At 40.4% G+C, this 20009-nt stretch overlaps 1 protein-coding gene across 1 annotated transcript; it reads left to right on the forward strand.

Moving 5' to 3' along the window:
- The first annotated feature begins 11800 nt into the window (after positions 1-11800).
- CCN3 (cellular communication network factor 3) lies at positions 11801-19734 on the forward strand. The gene is made up of 5 exons (XM_055287117.2): positions 11801-11995; positions 12126-12351; positions 13450-13701; positions 14509-14723; positions 18204-19734. Exons 1-5 carry the CDS (start codon positions 11912-11914, stop codon positions 18498-18500), a joined length of 1074 nt encoding a protein of 357 aa, XP_055143092.1. The 5' UTR covers positions 11801-11911; the 3' UTR covers positions 18501-19734.
- Positions 19735-20009: the final 275 nt, after the last annotated feature.

Here is a 20009-nt window from a genome sequence, read left to right on the forward strand (position 1 = left end):
GTCAACTGCAATGTTTACCTCCAATCACCTCCTCCTGTAATCAAACATAAATTCCTAAAGAATAATGTTCCTAAACACAGCCTTGATCATGCAGTTCCTTGCCAGAAGATACGTGATAGATAGATAGATAGATAGATAGATAGATAGATAGATAGATAGATAGATAGAGGAAAAGCCACTAAACTGTACAGTTTGTCATTTAGACTCCTCTAACAGTTGACAGCTGCAGTCTATTTTCATATCATTTCTCCCATTATTTTCCTCCCTCCAGATGAATTAAACTCCTTATCATTTCCTGAACAAGTCCTCAATTTTCTCATTCTTATGCCTTTGTTCATACTGTCTCTGTTCAGCCTACATTTCTAGGTTTCAAAATTCTATACATGAATGGGGGACTTCAACACCCCACTGACAGCATTAGACAGATCATGAAGGCAGAAAACTAACAAAGAAATTCTGGACTTAAATTCTACACTTGACCAGTTGGACCTAATAGACATCTACAGAATACCCTACCCATCAACTACAGAATATATATTCACATTCTTTTCATCTGTACACACAACATACTCCAAGACTGAACACACGTTTGGCCATAACACAAGTCTCAATAAATGCAAAAAAGTCAAAATCATACCAAGCTTACTCTCAGATCACAGCTGAATAAAAATAGAAATCAATACCAGGAAGATCTCTCAAAACCACAAAATTACATGGAAATTAAACAACTTGTTCCTGAATGACTTTTGGGTAAACAACTAAATTTAGGCTGAAATCAAAAAAAAAATTCTTGAAATAAATGAAAACAGAGACAAAACACCAAAATCTCTGGGATGCAGCAAAGGCAGTGTTAAGAGGACAGTTCATAACACTAAATGCTTACCTCAAAAAATTAGAAGATCTCTAATTAATGATCTAACATCACACCTAGAGGATCTAGAAAAATAAGAACAAACTAACCCTAAAGACAACAAAGGAAAAGAAACAATTAAAATCAGAGCAGAAATGAATGAAATTGAGACCCAAAAATCCAGTCAAAGAATCAGTGAAACTAGAAGTCAATTCTTTGAAAGAATAAATGAGATTAGTAGACTGCCAGATAGATTAACAAGGAAAAAAAGAAAGAAGATCCAGATAAACATGATCAGAAATAACAAAGATGACATTACAACTGATCCCACAGAAATACAAAGGATCCTCAGAGACTTATGTGAACACCTCTAGGCACACCCTCTAGAAAATCTACAGGAAATGGATAAACTCCTGGAAACACACTATCTATCAAGATTAAATCAGGAGGAAATTAAAACCCTGAACAGACTAGTATTAAGTACTCGAATTGATTTAGTAATAAAAAATCTACCAACCAAAACAAGCCCCAGACCAGATAGATTCACAGAATAACTCTACTGGACATACAAAGAAGAGCTGATACCAATTCTACCGAAACTATTACAAAAAAATTGAAGAGGAGGGACTCCTCCCTAACACATTCTACAAAGCCAGCATCATCCTGATACCAAAACCTGGCAAAGACACAATGGAAAAAGAAAACTATAGGCCAATATCCCTTATAGTCATTGACAAAAAAAATCCTCAACAAAATCCTAGCAAACCAAATCTAGCAGCACATCGAAAGTTACTTCTGACCAAGCAGGCTTCATTTCTGAGACGCAAGGTTGGTTCAAGATATGCAAATCATTAAATGTGATTCATCAGATAAGCAGAATTGAAAACAGAAACTATATGATCATCTCAATAAATGCAGAAAAGGCTTTTGATAAAATTCTACATCTTTTATGATAAAATCTCTCAACAGACTAGGCATCAAAGGGACATACTTCAAAATAATAAGAGCCATCTATGACAAACCCACAGCTAACATCACACGGAAGAGTCAAAAGCTGGAAGCATTCTCTTTGATAAATGGAAAAAGACAAGGATGCCATCTCTCACCACTCCTATTAAACATAGTACTGAAAGTCCTAGTCAGAGCAATCACACAAGAGAAAGAAATAAAGGGAACCCAGATAGAAAAAGAAGATTCTATACCTGGAAAAACCTAAAGACTCTGCGAAAGGCTCCTGGAACTGATAAACAACTTCAGTAAAGTTTCAGAATACTAAATCAATGTACAAAAATCACTAGAATTTCTATACACCAATAACATTCAAACTGAGAATCAAATCAAGAATGTAATCCCATTTACAATAGCCACGCACACACACACACACAAAAAAACCACTAGAACTGCATCTAACCATAGAAGTAAAAGGTCTCTACAAAAAGAACTACAGAACACTGCTGAAAGAAATAATAGATGACACAAACAATTAGAACAATATTCCTGCTTATGAGTTGGAAGAATCAATATTGTTAAAATGGTCATACTGCCTAAAGCAATATACAGATTCAATGCTATTCCTATCAAACTACCAAAATCATTTTTCACAGAATTAGAAAAAATCTATTCTAAAGTTCATATGGAACAAAAAAAGCCTAGATTGACAAAGCAATATTAAGCAAAAAGAACAAAGCCAGAGGAATCACCTTACCTAACTTCAAACAATACTATAAGGCTACAGTAACCAAAACAGCATAGTACTGGTACAAAAACAGACAAATAAATTAATGAAACATAAATAGAGAACCCAGAAGTAAAGCTGCACACCTATAGCCATCTGATCTTCAACAAAGTTGAGAAAAATAAGCAATGGGGAAAGGACTCTCTACTCAATAAATGGTGCTGGGACAGCTGGCTAGCCATATGCAGAAGAATAAAACTATACCCTTACCTTTGACCATATACAAAAATTAACTCAAGATTGATTAAAGATTTAAATGTAAGACCCCAAACCACAAGAATCCTAAAAGAAAACCTAGGAAACACCATTCTGGACATGGCCTTAGGGAATAATTTATGACTAAATTCTCAAAAGCAATTGCAACAAAGAACGAAATTGACAAGTGGGACCTAATTAAACCAAAGAGCTTCTTCACAGCTAAAGAAACTATCAACAGAGTAAACAAACAACCTACAGAATGGAAGAAAATATTTGCAAACCATGCATCTGACAAAGGTTTAATATCTAGAATCTATAAGGAACTTAAACAATTCAACAAGCAAAGAAGCAAATAACCCCATTAAAAAGTGGGCAAAGGACACAAACAGACACTTCTCAAAAGACAACATACAAGCAACCAAGAAACATGAAAAAAAATATTCCACATCACTAATCATCAGAGAAATGGAGATCAAAATTGCAATGAGATACCATCTCACACCAGTCAGAATGACCACTTTTGAAAGGTCAAGAAATGACGGATGCTGGCACAGCTGCAGAGAAAAGGGAATGCTTATATACTGCTGACGGGAATGTAAATTAGTTCAGCCACTGTGAAAAGCCGTTTGGAAATTTCTCAAGAAAACTTTAAAAAAGAACTACCATTTGACCCAGCAACCCCATTACTGGGTACATATCCAAAAGAAAATAAATCATTCTACCAAAAAGACACATGCACTCATACGTTCATGGCCATGCTATTCACAATAGCAAAGACATGGAATCAGCCTAGGTGTTCATCAACAGTGGACTGGATTTTAAAAAATGTGGTACATATACACCATGGAATACTGTGCAGCCATAAAAAAGAATGACATCATGTCCTTTGCAGCAATGTGGATGCAGCTGGAGGCCATTATCCTTAAAAAAATAAGGCAGGAACAGAAAGCCAAATATTTCATGTACTCACTTATAAGTAGGAGCTAACCATTGGGTATTCATGGACATAAAGGTGGCAACAATAGATACTGAAAGACTACCAGAGGGAGAAGGGAGGGAGGGAGCAAGGGTTAAAAAGCTAACTGTTGGGTACTAGGCTGACCTGTGTGATAAGATCAACTATACCTCAAACCTCAGTATGATGCAATATAACCATGTAACAAACATGTACAGGTATCCCCTGATTCTAAAATAAAACTTAAAATTATTTCTTTAAAATCTTAAATCATTTTTAGTAATCACACGAAAAAATTCTATCTATAATTGATCCAACTCAATGTCATTTAGTCTCCAAGGCAATGTGGTTTCGTAAAAAGACAAACAATGAAACATGGAATTATAGTCTTTCTCAACATTCCCTCTGCAGACTCCACCACACTCATATTCTCACAGCAATGAAATTAATTTCATCCTCCTCTAAGCTTCTCTTCTACTTTGCTTATGTTTATTTATAGGAATTATCACATTCTGCCTCATGTGGTAGCTATTATTTACTTCATTTTCTTATGAGGTTAAAAAAATCCTTGAGAATACAAAACATCTTATTCATCTTACATTTATACCATGAAGTATTAAGTAGCTATCAATAAGTTAATAGGACATTGTGAACATTTACATCGTTAAATGCAACAAAGTTCTGTGGTCATGCCTCTCCAAAAGTCTAAGTTAAAAAGTGCTACAAATCCAGAAACTTGGTGGGAGAGGTTGTATTTTTTGGCTCTAAGATATCATCTGGGAATAGGAACTCTCTCAAAAAAGAGCCTAAATGTTTTTCTTCTTTCTCGAGGGACAATAATTTGAAAATTTTCAGGACCTCTCCTGTGTTTAAGTGATGCTGCCTTCCTTGCTCTTTGTATACTCGGCCACCAGCATTTATGAGTTGGGTCTGCCATCATCCAATATGGAGCACTCTGGACAAGCTATTAGTTAATCTGATGTTGAGTCCATATGTATGTGCCTTTGTCTCTGGCACGAATTCCTAGTCTAAAGAGTTCTGGTCAAGGGAGCAGGACTGAGTTTACCCTACCATGCTGTTACAAGTCATGAAGAATTCATATTTTTTCTTTAAAAAAAAAAAAAAAAAAAAAAAACAACTGCTCAGGACCACTTTGTTTAGCTGAGCATGGAAGTGGGCAATGCTGGTGCCCAGAAGCTGGGAATGCCGCATGCATAGAAGCTTGATGGACTCCTCTCCAGTTCAGAAAACATGTAAATACTTATTTGATTTCCACAGAGCCTACTTCCCTATAAGAAAGACCTTATCTAATGGAAGCAATTAACTTATTTCTCTCATTCCTAGCAAATTGCTAGCTTGAATGACTTTTTACTTAACCTCCTGGGTTTTTGTCTTTAAGAAATTCACTTGAGAATTAAAATGTTTTTAAATACCGGCAGTAGGAAAATGTTTCCAAAGAAACATTTAACTTTTATGTTTAACTTTTCACCTCCCATCACAGCTTCTTCTCTGCTCCTCAGTGTTGTTGGAAAAGCAAGAAGTCAAGGGATCTGTCAGAAAAGCAAGAGGGTGTGATTGAAATTAGCCATATAACTGGACATCACTTAGGCCTGGCCTGGCTAACATACAATGGAAATTACCTTGTGTTCTATCAACTCCCTGGGGCCCCAGAAAAGGGACATATGAATGAAATTCAGAAAAGAGCAACAAAATTATTAAAGAGCTGTGGGGTTGATTTATGAGGCACATTATGAAAGCTAAGTACATGTGGCTTGGTTAAACAATGACTAACTGAAGACACGATGAATGCCTCTGAGTTTATGGAGAATGCAATCACTGAGAAAAAAAAGAGACAGGGAGTTGTCTTGAAGGTGATAACATCACTATCACCACTTTTGTTTCTTTTTTTTAGTTGTATGTTGTTTTTAAACTGATACATCATAATTCTACGTATTTAAGGGGTACAGTGTGATTTTTCAAGACATGTATAGATTACATAATGATCAAATCAGGGTAATAGCATAGCCATCACCTCAAATGCTCTTGATTTCTCTGTGGTAGGAACATTAAAAATCCTGTCTTCTAGCTATTCTGAAGTATTTGAAACTTTGTTTTTATTATACTTAAAGTTCTAGGGTACATGTGCACAACGTGCATGTTTGTTAAATATGTATACATGTGCCAGGTTGTTGTGCTGCACCCATTAACTCATCATTTACATTAGGTATATCTCCTAATGCTAACCTTCCCCCCTCCCCCAACCCCATGACAGGGACCGGTGTGTGATGTTCCCCATCCTGTGTCCAAATGTTCTCATTGTTCAATTCTCACCTGTGAGTGAGAACATGCAGTGTTTGGTTTTCTGTCCTTGTGATAGTTTGCTCAGAATGATGGTTTCTAGCTTCATCCACGTCCCTACAGAGGACATGAACTCATCCTTTTTATGGCTGCATAGTATTCCATGGTGTATATGTGCCACATTTTCTTAATCTAGTCTATCATTGATGGACATTTGTGTTGGTTCCAAGTCTTTGCTATTGCGAATAGTGCCGCAGTAGACATACGTGTGAATGTGTCTTTATAGCAGCATGATTTATAATCCTTTGAGTATATACCCAGTAATGGGATGGCTGGGTCAAATGGTATTTCTAGTTCTAGATCCTTGAGGAATTTCCACACTATCTTCCACAATGGTTGAACTAGTTTACAGTCCCATCAACAGTGTAAAAGTGTTCCTATTTCTCCACATCTTCTCCAGCACCTGTTGTTTCCTGACTTTTTAATGATCGCCATTCTAACTGGCATGAGATGGTATCTCATTGTGGTTTTGATTTGCATTTCTCTGATGGCCAGTGATGATGAGCATTTTTAGTATTTGAAACGTTATTGTTGACTATAGTTACCCTATGGTGCAATTTAACAGGATAACTTATTCCTCCTAACTGTAGCTTTGTACCCACTGACTGACTCCTCATGTCCTCCCCTCCTGACTTCCCCCAGCTTCTGGTAACCACTATTCTACTCTCTACTTCTATGAGGTTGTTTCATTTTTTTAATATGGGGGCAGGGGCTGTGCTATTTCAACTACCTGCTACAGAACTTAGCACCAATTTTTTAAATTTTTCATACTAATAAGAAAGATAACACGATAGCACTGAAAACAACATTGTACCTTTAGAAAATGTAGGCAATTCTCTAAATGTGTTCTGGATAAGAGTACTGACTGAGAAGTAATAAGAATATAAATCAATTAACAGGCTATGTGAAAAAGAAAAGGCAAAAATGAGCCCCTGATGTCACATCTGGGATGAGGGGATAAAAGGAGAGGACAAAATGAAGGTGGGAAAAGTAAATTGGACAAAGTCCTTGCAGCTCATAACCCCATGGTTAGCTACCAAGCCCAGCAATTCAAAAAAGAGTCTCTAGTAAGGTCTCCCCTGACTTATCCCAGAGACCTCAACTGCCACATGGATTATTTCAAACAGGAGAAGATCACCAGCCTGTATTCATCCTTTTAGTGCCAAGCAAGACCCAGAGAAGTTTCATGTCACAGGCTGGTGGGTGGTGGCTGATAGAACCAATTTAGCTGCTGCTGAAGAACAAACAGCCTCCAGTTTGTTTCTTATCTTATCTTATGCAGAGCAATGAAAAGCGGCAAAACTTAAAGTAAAGTTTGCAGTATCTCAAAAGGCCCAAGAACTGACCACTTGCCTGACCCTGAGGTAGATGTTGGGGATGTTACTGTAAATACGACATGCTCTGTATCCTCAAGGACTCCCAGGCAGGAGAGGGAGGCAGCCACCAAAACAGACAAGTACAATACTTTGTTCAACTATGGATGACATGTACAATGGTGGTACCATAAGATTATAATGGAGCTGAAAAATTCCTATAGCCTAGTGACATCGTAGCTGTCATGACACTGTAGCACACTCATGTGTTTATGGTAATGCTAGTGTAAGCAAACTTACTGCACTTTCAGGCATATAAAAGTACAGCACATATAATTATGTATAGTCCATAATGTTTGATGATGATAAGTGACTATGTCACTGGTTTATGTATTTACTATACTTTTCATCATTATTTTAGAGCATACTTCTTCTACTCATAAAATAGTTAACTATAAAACAGTCTCAGGCAGATCCTTCAGGAAGTATTTCAGAAGAAGACATTGTTATCTGAAGAGATGACAGCTCCATGTGTGTTATTACCCCTGACAACCTTCCAGTGGGACAGGATGTGGAGTGGAAGACAGTGATACTGACGATCCTGACCCTGCGTAGACCTAGGCTAATATGTATGTTTGTGTGTTAATTTTTCACAAAAACAAACAAAAAATAATAAAAATATTAAAACTAGAAAAAAGCTTGTAGAGGCCAGGCACAGTGGCTCATGCCTGTAATCCCAGCACTTTGGGAGGCCGAGGCAGGTGGATCACGAGGTCAAGAGATCGAGACCTCCCTGGCCAACATGATGAAACCCTGTGTCTACTAAAAATACAAAAATTAGCTGGGTGTGGTGGTGTGCGCCTATAGTCCCAGCTACTCGGGAGGCTGAGGCAGGAGAATTGCTTGAACCAGGGAGGCAGAGGTTGCAGTGAGCCAAGATTGTGCCACTGTACTCCAGCCTGGTGACAGAGAGAGACTCTGTCTCAAAAAAAAAAAAAAAGCTTGTAGAATAAGGATATAAAGAAAATATTTTTGTACATCTGTACAATGTATTTGTGTTTTAAGATAAGTGTTATTATAAAAGTGTCAAAAAGTTAAAAAATTAAAAGTTTATAGAGTAAAAAAGTTACAATAAGCTAAAGTTAATTTATCATTGAAAAAGGAAATTTTTGAATAAATTTAGCTTAGCCTAAGTGTAGTGTTTATAAAGGCTACAGTAGTGTGCAATTATGCCCAAGACCTTCACATTCACCCACCACTGACTCACTGACACCCACTGCAAGCACCATTCATGGTAAGTGCCCTATACAGGTGGGCAATTTTTTATCTTTTATACCATACTTTTACTGCACCTTTTCTATGTTTAGATATGTTTAAATCACAAATACTTACCATTGTATCACAGTTGCCTACAGTATTCAGTACAGTATATTCTGTACTGTTTGTAGTCCTAGGTTTGTAGCCTGGGAGTAATAGGCTATATCATACAGCCTAGGTGTGTAGTAGGCTACACCATCCGCATCTGTGTAACTACACTCTATGATGTTCACACAACAATGAAATCACCCAAGGACACATTTCTCCAACAATATCCCCATCACTAAATGGTGTGACTATAATGATTATCCAGTGAGTTCTGAGATAAAAGAGATAAGCTCGGCATCCCAGGCTTGCACTGCGGATAACATCTATCCCGGCATGAAGGATTTCAGAGACTATGTCCTGGAGGCGGTGAAGCATGACATGACATGATTATCATCAGATGGTATCACTTTCAATTTACAATTATTTTAAGATGAAGATCCTCATCCTAGAGCATTTATAGCAGATGATGGAGTGGATGTGTATTGTTTTGCTCACCAAGCTTGCTTTCTTTTTAAGGAACAGTCCTTTCTTCCCAGGAGAACTGTTCTTTCTCTCCATTTCAACCATGAGGTTCTAGCTAATCCCCATACTTCACCTTCCTTGTCCCCATTGATTAGTCCAGGGTGAACCCATCCAATTTCATTCCTGAAACTTTTAAAGTTGGGCCTAAGAGACAGGGACATTCCTTCTGTGGTAATAAGGTCATAAAGTAAGAAGATTGAAAGGACCGTTTTTTCCTTATGTGGAAGTAGTCCTGTTGGCCCTCCTCTCTCTAGATCCCAGTTGCCTCTGAGGCCTCCTGTACCATTCATGTGCTGTCACTATGTGAAACATCACAGCATCCTTCCAGTAAAGTCCTCTTTTTGCAAAAACTAGTTCAAGTTTGGTTTCCATCTCTTGCAATCAAAACTGAGTAGCAGTTTTACACTTGCAGTGACTTCTTGACATGTTAATCCTTGTCTTAAAGTTACATTTTCCCTCTCACCACCCCTACCCCACACTTTCCAAGAAGAGCTAGCCCAATCTCCATGTTGCCAATTTCTCCTTGTTCTATCTCAGTCTATTAATGCTTGGAACACTTGGCCAATGCTCTTTGCCTCCCTATTAGCAGTGCTTCTAGTTGCTCCATTTCAAAGTACATTAAAATGCTGTCTACCAAGAGCCACCCCAGAGAATCCTACTGAGTGGGTCAAGAGTGGGGCTCAGGAATCTGTATTTTTAACAAAATACATGCTGGTTGATTCGATCTGCAGCCAGGTGGAGGCATCATTAGGCCACATGGCTCATAAAACCTAGCAGTTTTTTTTTTTTTTTTTCTTTTATCTTTTTCTTAAACTTTTATTTCAAGTTCAGGGGTAAATGTGCAGGTTTGTTTACACAGGTAAATGTGTGTCATGGACATTTGTTGTGCAGATTATTTCATCACCCAGGTATTAAGCCTGGTACCCATTAGTTATTTTTCCTGATCTTCTTCCTGCTCCCACCCTCCACCCTCCAAAGCCTATCAATTTGAAGAGTATGTAAATGTCCTACTGAAGAGTGCAAATGAACTGTTTCATCTCTAGTTAAGTTTGAGTACTACTCAGTCTTATTACCTCAAAGAAAGCAGAACTATTGGAGGCTTGGAAGTGTGTCATAGTGGTTTCAGGCTGCCGAGAGAATTATCTAGAAGGGGCTGCGGGTGTTGCAGAGGCAGACCTGGCCCCTTCCGCAAGCTGCCTTTGATTTCCTTCATGCTGGGGACAGATGAGGTAGAGGCCATTTGTTTCTTTTTAAACCCTAGAATTACATCACAGGCCTGTATAATTTTCCTTAAAAAGTGTTTTTTGTTTTTTGCTTTTTTTCCAAAGCAGCTATCCTCAAAAGAGCTGGGCATAGTTCTCCTAGGGGCAGCAGCAGTGTTGAAGTATGGGTGGAAACTGTTCTAAATCCTTCAAACAATGTCACCTTTGGAGCAGTAAAACTGCTCTCTCTTTCCCATGAGAGATGACAAGCATGCCCCAGCAATCTTTTCTTGAAAGTGGATGCCGGGTGAGAGAAGGATTTGATTTGCTGAAGGGTCAGCCGAGTCAAGCCAGTTCCTTCCTCACTTCTTCCCTGGCTGGAGGTTTTCATGGTGGTGATGATGGCTGAACTGGACCCACTTAGAAAACTGTCAAAGGTTTCTGGACTTTCAGGTGTGCCGTCTCACATTTGGTCTGCTACAGCAGGTGCTTCAAGGCTTTCTTCTGCCAAGAAGACTTCTTTATTTTATGATGTTTTCTTTGTGTGTGTGTGTGTGTGTGTGTGTGTGTGTGTTTCACTTTTATTTCTAACAAACCTGTGGACCTTGGGGCTTAAGACTGAGTGAAGCTAGAAGGATTAGAGTCAAAAGAATTTTGCCATTTGGCCAATAGCATCCCCCACCTCCTCACATATCGATTTTTTTTCTAGGTTCCCTTCCCCCTGCCACTCCCCTCTCCCCCACCCCCCCACACACACACTTTTCTCTTTCTCCTCTTTCTCTCCTTTCCTCCCTTGCTTCTCTCCCCTCCCTCTCAACACATTCAATGAGTGCCCTAAACGGTGACAAACTTGCATGTGCTTCCCTCATGACTAAACCCCTGGGCCTTCTGCCAATCCCCCACAGATGGCCCCAAACTGCAGGCATCCCGTAAGGGGACCCCACGCTTGCAGCCCTGGTTGGAACGGTCAGGGTGGAGGAGGATGGTGGGGAGCGGTGGTGTCTTCGCCCTGGGAGAAGGCGAAGCAACTTCCAGGAGGAAACGGGCGTTTCCTTCCCACGCGCTCGAGTGAGCCCTGGGTCCTGGCCTCGGAACTCCACCCAGCCCCTCCCTACCCTCTGGGAAAAGCCAGTCGCCACACACAGGCACACGCAGGCCCCGGCGCCGCGCCCTAAGGAGAGCAGCACCCACGGCCAATTGCCATGGCAACCCCGGGGTTCGTTCCACTTCCCCACCCAGCCGATCTCCCCCCTCCCTGCACTGCAGCCAACCGGCTTGTGCGCGTCCCAGGAGCGCGCTATAAAACCTGTGCTGGGCGTGATCGGCAAGCACCGGACCAGGGGGAAGGCGAGCAGTGCCAATCTACAGCGAAGAAAGTCTCGTTTGGTAAAAGCGAGAGGGGAAAGCCTGAGCATGCAGCGTGTGCAGAGCACGAGCTTTTGTCTCCGAAAGCAGTGCCTTTGCCTGACCTTCCTGCTTCTCCATCTCCTGGGACAGGTAAGTGGCACACCCTTAAGATGCCCCCAAGTTACTTTGCCCTCCTGGGTGGCCCCCATTTGGTCACCGGGCTCGCTGCGTCTTCTGTCCCAGCTGAGTGATTTCTCCTTCTTGTCTCGCCTGCCTTCAGGTCGCTGCGACTCAGCGCTGCCCTCCCCAGTGCCCGGGCCAGTGCCCCGTTACGCCGCCGACCTGCGCGCCCGGGGTGCGCGCGGTGCTGGACGGCTGCTCCTGCTGTCTGGTGTGCGCCCGCCAGCGTGGCGAGAGCTGCTCAGATCTGGAGCCATGCGACGAGAGCAGTGGCCTCTACTGTGACCGCAGCGCGGACCCCAGCAACCAGACTGGCATCTGCATGGGTAATCCTGCCCCCTCTGCTGTTTGACCTCTTCTTCTGCAGCTAAGTGAAGCTGCTTCCTCCCTTCTCTTTTTTATTCCCCTTCCCAGAGGCGATAAGCAAATAATAATAATGTAGTAAGTGACATGTATAGAGCACTTACTGTGTGTCAGGCATGGTTTGGGGAGCACCTGGGGCTTTGGGGAGCGCCACAGCCAGAAAGGAAACCTGCCCTGGAGTTGAAAGGCATTCTTCACTTGGCTTCCTAGACAAGAATCTAAGCAAAGGGGGAGCCACGCAGAGTTAAGGGCCAGTGAAGTCATTTCCTTCGGACACTTCTCGGGGGCTACTTGGGGCTGATGGAAGCTCGGGTTTACTCACACGCTCACTGTTTCTCAAACTGCAGTTGGGGAAAACCCAGCAGGTTTGTTTTCACACCTGTAATTGTCCCATTTGAACCAAAGCAGCTGCTAGTCTCCTGGGACAACTATGTAACCCTTCTCTGGCTGCAAGTAAAATAAAATGCAGGCAACTAGCCAATCCAGTCTTATAAAACATAATCAATCGGGGATCAATTTTTCACACGGTACAACATTGTAGTTGAAGATTGTCGCTTCCTTTCTGGACAGGAGGGCTCTTACTTTTTTCTCTAAGCTACTGATGATTTATTATGCTTGAGTGTCAAGGAATCTTAATGCCCTTCCCAATTTGATCAGCTAACCTGTTGGAAAATATAAAGTACACTTTTTCTCCTTTTAAGTCTAAGCTGCCGGAGTAGGAAACTCTAAGGAGGTTCTTGCAAAATGACTGAACATTTAGAACAATGGCCAGGGGACCTTGGGGGCATCACTTCACAGTTGCACACCTCTTTCCTCATCCATAGAATGAGTGGCAACACCAGATGATCTTGAAGGTTTCCTCTTGCTCTGAGAGGCCTCCATGAGGACATCACCCTACAGTAGATACATGAGAAACCGGATCGCCTGAACTAGAAAAGGACTTGGGTTTTGGAGCATGTCCTCCAAATCTTACATAGCTTCTTCACTGTATTGTGTTCTTGTTTTTCCTCTTCCTCTTTGCTTTCCACTTTGCTTCCCACTTTGCTTCCCCAATATTCTAGTGGTAGAGGGAGATAACTGTGTGTTCGATGGGGTCATCTACCGCAGTGGAGAGAAATTTCAGCCAAGCTGCAAATTCCAGTGCACCTGCAGAGATGGGCAGATTGGCTGTGTGCCCCGCTGTCAGCTGGATGTGCTACTGCCTGAGCCTAACTGCCCAGCTCCAAGAAAAGTTGAGGTGCCTGGAGAGTGCTGTGAAAAGTGGATCTGTGGCCCAGATGAGGAGGATTCACTGGGAGGCCTTACCCTTGCAGGTGAGAAACTCAGGCTGGTCATAGTAGAGGGTAAATACAAACATGAAGAATTTGCAATCTCTTGGATTTGAAAAGAGAAACTGGCCTCAGTTTCTGGCCATTCAGTTGTGGATTTCAGGTTGCCCATTGAGATCAAACACATTTGTAGACATTAGATCAAACATATTTATAAACTCAAACTAAGTTATAGAAGGTTGCTGCAATTTCTCCTGAAGAGGACCTCCCAAATTCACTCTTTTGTCTTATTTTTGTCTTATTGGATGACTACTACTTGTATTTTAATCCATCCCACTTGACCTTCATTAGCACTACAAAGACAAAATTTTAAATCCTCTTTCTTTTCTGGATTCTGTACACTCCCTAGGCTGTCTCATGATTAACCTCCTTAAAGAAGGCTACTCATCCCTGGACAGGTGTCACTGAAAAGTGTCATCTTTCTAGATGCTGTAGTAAGGCTCAGATGGCACTTCAGGACCTTTTTTTATTCTTCTTTTTGTTTTCTCTTATCAATGAAATAGTTTAAATAAAAAATCTCAAGAGACAGTAGAGGATTATTTTAGAAGCCATTAATTAGCCAGATTACTTATATTAGCAGTATCCAGAATTGTATACTGTTTCTGAGGGCAGACATTATCAGCCATGCCAGAAATAAATAAATAAATAAATTCAGTTCTGTGTCCTGGAAGCATGGGTGTTTAGTAGGTACGGAGTTAAATGAGACCCACTTTCTAATAATGGCTGAAAAGGACCACTTTCCAATCCTCACATTTTACCCAATATGGCTGTCTTTATTTATACATCCCATAGCTTACAGGCCAGAAGCCACCCTAGGAGTAGAAGTCTCTGACTCAAGTGTCAACTGCATTGAACAGACCACAGAGTGGACAGCATGCTCCAAGAGCTGTGGTATGGGGTTCTCCACCCGGGTCACCAATAGGAACCGTCAATGTGAGATGCTGAAACAGACTCGGCTCTGCATGGTGCGGCCCTGTGAACAAGAGCCAGAGCAGCCAACAGATAAGGTAGGAGCCTGATGGAAACCTCTCATCCTGAAGGTAATGGCCCTGTCTCTTTGGAGCCCGGGCTTCAGAAAGTCAGTGTGTCACTCTGTGACGGAGAGAGCAGCTATAGCTGGGAGTTAACCCCAGAGAAAAGGCAGTGGGGTTCCTGAAGCCAGCTTATCTTCTTTTTTCTCTTTAACATATTGAAATACTCTAAGCAACTCACAGTTGCTTTACACTCAGGTAAAGACGGAGAGGGGCCGGAAAACTATAATGCTTTTCCCAATAGAGAACGGTCTAGCAAATCCCATTCCATTTCTGGAGAAAACTGGCTACAGCTGTCAAGCGCAGCTGATTCTAGAGAGGTCAGTTCTGACCTCAGTTCTCTTTACTCGTCAGGTTCTCTATGTATGGGTAGAGGCTATGTGGGTCTTACCTCTCAGTCCTCAGCTCTCTACCTGGCACATATTATATGCGTGATAAACAACTATTGATAAATAAGCGAGTGACTGTCTGGGAATTATTGTTGGTATTTTTAAAAACCTAGTGGAAATAATACATCTGCCAGCATAAAGCAATATGGGCCAAATAAAACAGCACGTATCTTTTTATTTTTTGGTTGTTGGAATTATATCAACTCAGTATGTTAACACTGAATGTGAGACGTGCAGATCAGAAGCTCTGATTGGTTGCTGATGACATCACAGGCCTTGTTACCAGAGCCCTGTATTAGAAAAATGCAATACCCAATTTGAACCATTATATGGATCTTTATACAAACCTAAGACTAAACTAAAACAGCCCTTAGCAATTCAAGATTTACATATCTTGACACTGACGCCATATCATCTAATGCGCAAGAGGTCAACTGTAGAGCCAGACAGCTTGGCTTCAAATTCTGTCTTTCCGCATGAACCAGCTATGTAATCTTGGGCAACTTTCTTAACTTCTCAGCCTCAATTCCTTCTCCCACATAATGGGGCTGCTGAAAGTACCTACCTTAACTTGTCATGGTGATTAAATAAAATGAATTTGCAAAATGCTGGGTATAGATTAAGTACTCTGTTAACAGTAGCCACCATTACTTATGATTTCTATTTACTGATAAAATAAGAGTCCCTAGTAGTTGCATTAGTTATATGGCTGCTTAGCTATATAATTTTTTGAGGTCCATCCTAACTTTATGTTTCTTCCACCAGTTTAGAAAGAACACCTAGAAACACCTTATCCCTAAAATTATATCCTAGGAGATGCACTTCCTCACACTCAGGGGAATTCAAACATATATCTAACATGGTCATATAGGTTCACCCACATAAGCAGTCTCACATACAAACACATACACACATAGGAATGTTGTTATCCTGTACCATTTTGTGGGTGTTGACAAGAATACATGCTAAATATTAAATTAAAAAAGAAGTCCTTAAATATTTTCAATAGCACAGCAACTTCTTTATTAAACAAGTTATTTCCATTTAATGCCTCTAAGATGTGGCTTTTTCTATTGTGTCATTTTGCAAAATTTGTATTTTTTCTTGTAACTTGAATCTTCTTTAATATTTGGATATGTTATTTTAAAGATGTTTATTTATAGTATACATTTTATAAAAGTTGTACTAGTATAACAATCATTACTTCCTTGTCTCCAAGAGATTCTTAAATCTAAGACAGTGGTTCTTTTGAGACGGAGTCTTGCTCTGTCGCCCAAGCTGGAGTGCAGTGGTGCAATCTTGGCTCACTGCAAGCTCCGCCTCCCGGGTTCACGCCATTCTCCTGCCTCAGCCTCCTCAGTAGCTGGGATTACAGGCACCCACCACCATTTTTTTGTATTTTTTAGTAGAGACGGGGTTTCACCATGTTAGCCAGGATGGTCTTGATCTCCTGACCTTGTGATCCGCCCGCCTCGGCCTCCCAAAGTGCTGGGATTACAGGCGTGAGCCACCGCGCCCGGCCAACAGTGGTTCTTAAAGGGTGGTCCCCAAACCAGCAGCAGCATCTAAGAAGTTGTTAAAATGCAAATTTGTGGTGTGGGTCCCACATCAGATGTACTGAATCCAAAACTCAGGGTGTGAGGTCCAACAACTTGTTTTAAGAAATCCTCTAGATGATTTTGATGTGCACTGAAGTTTGAGAGCCACTGATTTAAGATAATTCCAAGTCTAATCACCCGACAAGCTGTGGGTCATGCCTATGAAGGTGAACAGTGGATAACTACAGGAAATTAGTAGATGAAGAAATATAAGTAAGAAATAAAATATAGTCAATTCTTTGCTGAATTATCAATATTGGGCCTCTTCATTTATCATTACTAATACAATCTTGAATACATTCTCCACTTTATTTGCCTTCATGCAAATTCCATGTCTTGGAATTTCCTGGGGTCATCATGTAATAGAAAGAATGGGCTTTGTATCAGACAAATTCAAATATTAGATGTTTTCTGATCCCTTTATGTGTTTGAGACTCAGTTTCTTCATCTGTAAAACTTGGGCAATTGTTCTTTCTATGAATGATTATTTCTTGTATGAATGAATACTGTTAATAAGGTTGAGTTAATGTCTGAAGAGTATTTGAAACATAAAATAATGCCAGATTTATACACATTCTTTTTATAACATGTTGTATTAGTCCATTTTCACACTGCTATGAAGAACTACCCGAGGCTGAGTAATTCATAAAGAAAAGATGTTTAATTGCCTTACAGTTACACATGGCTGGGGAAACCTCAGGAAACTTACAATCATGGCAGTAGGTGAAGGGGAAACAAAGCACATCTTACGTGGCAGCAGGAGAGAGAGAGAGAGAGAGAAAGAGAGAAAAGCAGCGAGAGAGAGAGAGAGAGAGAGAGAGTGAGAGGGAAAGTGCCACACTTTTAAACCATCAGATCTTGTGAGAACTCACTATCACGAGAACAGCAAGGGAAAAATCCTCCCCCATGATCTAATTACCTCGCACCAGGCCCCTCCTCTGACATGTGGTGACTACAATCTGAAATGAGATTGGATGTGAACACAGAGAACCAAACTGTATCACGTGTAAAAATCCATTTGGCTAAAAATGACACCAAAGCATGTTACAGGGTCTTAAAAGATAGGTTTTGTTATTATACATATGCTTTCACCTTCGTGCTCATCTCCTCAATGTCAAAAGACCATTATGTACGATTAGGCAAGGTGTTCACATTCCAGGAAGAAAGGAAAATGAATATAGGAACAATAAAGAATTGTACCTACTCAAAGGGCAAAGGATTTCCCAGATTGCCTTGGCTTATGTATCCTTGGCCAGAACTTTGCCACAAGGTTATCCCAAGTCCCAGATAGTCTGTGGAAGCAAATGCTTTTAGCTGACTACATTGCTCAAGCAAAATTAATGCTCTGATAGCAAAGAAGAAAGACCAATAGATATTGGGTGGGCAACTAGCAGGTAATTCCATACTCTAAAATTGTCCCTCAGGGGAATGGTAGCCATTCAATACATCACTTCTTTTTTCTTTCTTAGAAAGGAAAAAAGTGTCTCCGCACCAAGAAGTCACTCAAAGCCATCCACCTGCAGTTCAAGAACTGCACCAGCCTGCACACCTACAAGCCCAGGTTCTGTGGGGTCTGCAGTGATGGCCGCTGCTGCACTCCCCACAATACCAAAACCATCCAGGCAGAGTTTCAGTGCTCCCCAGGGCAAATAGTCAAGAAGCCAGTGATGGTCATTGGGACCTGCACCTGTCACACCAACTGTCCTAAGAATAATGAGGCCTTCCTCCAGGAGCTGGAGCTGAAGACTACCAGAGGGAAAATGTAACTGTCACTCAAGAAGCACACCTACAGGGCACCTGTAGCTGCTGCACCACCCACCATCAAAGGAATATGAGAAAAGTAATGAAGAATCACTATTTCATCCTTGAATCCTATGTATTTTCCTAATGTGATCATATGAGGACCTTTATATCTGTCTTTTATTTAACAAAAAATGTAATTAACTGTAAATCTGGAATCAAGGTAAGCTCAGGATATGGCTTAGGAATGACTTACTTTCCTGTGATTTTATTACAAATGCAAATTTCTATAAATTTAAGAAAACAGGTATATAATTTACTTTGTAGACTGTATCACATTGCACTCATCATATTTTGTTGTGCACTAGTGCAATTCTAAGAAAATGTCACTGTAATGAGTCAGTGAAGTCTAGAATCATACTGAACATTTCGTTGTACAAGTATTTCAACCATATATTGAGGTTTAATGGGAAGATTCTCTATTGGCTCCCTTTTTGGGTAAACCAGCTCTGAACTTCCAAGCTCCAAATCCAAGGAAACATGCAGCTCTTCAACATGACGTCCAGAGATGACTATTACTTTTCTGTTTAGTTTTACACTAGGAAACGTGTTGTATCTACAGTAATGAAATGTTTGCTAAGTGGACTGGTGTCATAAACTTTCTCCATTTAAGACACATTGACTCCTTTCCAATAGAAGCTAAACAGAAAACTCCCAATACAAAGATGACTGGTCCCTCATAGCCCTCAGACATTTATATATTGGATGCTGCTGAGGCCCCCAAGTTTTTTAATTAAGCAGAAACAGAGCATATTAGCAGGGATTCTCTCATCTAACTGATGAGTAAACTGAGGCCCAAAGCACTTGCTTACATCCTCTGATAGCTGTTTCTAATATGCATTTTGTGGAATTTTGAGAAAAAAAGAGCAAAATCAACATGACTGGTGGTGAGAAACCACATATTTTATGAGAGTTTGGAATTATTGTAGACATGCCCAAAACTTATCCTTGGGCCATAATTATGAAAATTCATGATCAAGATATATGTGTATACATACGTGTATCTGGTTTGTCAGGCTACAAGGTAGGCTGCAAAATTAAATCTAGACATTCTTTTAATGCCACCACACATGTTCCGCTTCTCTCTTTTAACGTATTTATAAAAATATAAATTGTACATTTTGTAAAATATTATGTTTGATTTCTCTACTTGTCAGATATCACTAAATAAACACGACTTTATTGCTGTGTGACTCTGTATTACTTTGGTGCATAAAAGTTGAACATTGTTGTTTACTGAAAATAAAATTAAAATTTATGAATTAAATGAGACATCAATCAATAGCATCTATTGAAAGCAAAATGAGTATCTCTGGATGAGCTTACAACTTCTTATCAGAAGGGAAACAAAAGACAACTCAGTATTACTGAGTTAGACGTTCCTCTCCATCACAGCCTCAACTAGCCTCCACACTACTTACTCAGACCCTCATCTCAAGCTCTGATCTTTTTTTTTCTGGATGGCCCACTAGATA

This window comes from Symphalangus syndactylus, chromosome 7 (genome assembly GCF_028878055.3).
Source record: "Symphalangus syndactylus isolate Jambi chromosome 7, NHGRI_mSymSyn1-v2.1_pri, whole genome shotgun sequence".
NCBI lineage: Eukaryota > Metazoa > Chordata > Mammalia > Primates > Hylobatidae > Symphalangus > Symphalangus syndactylus.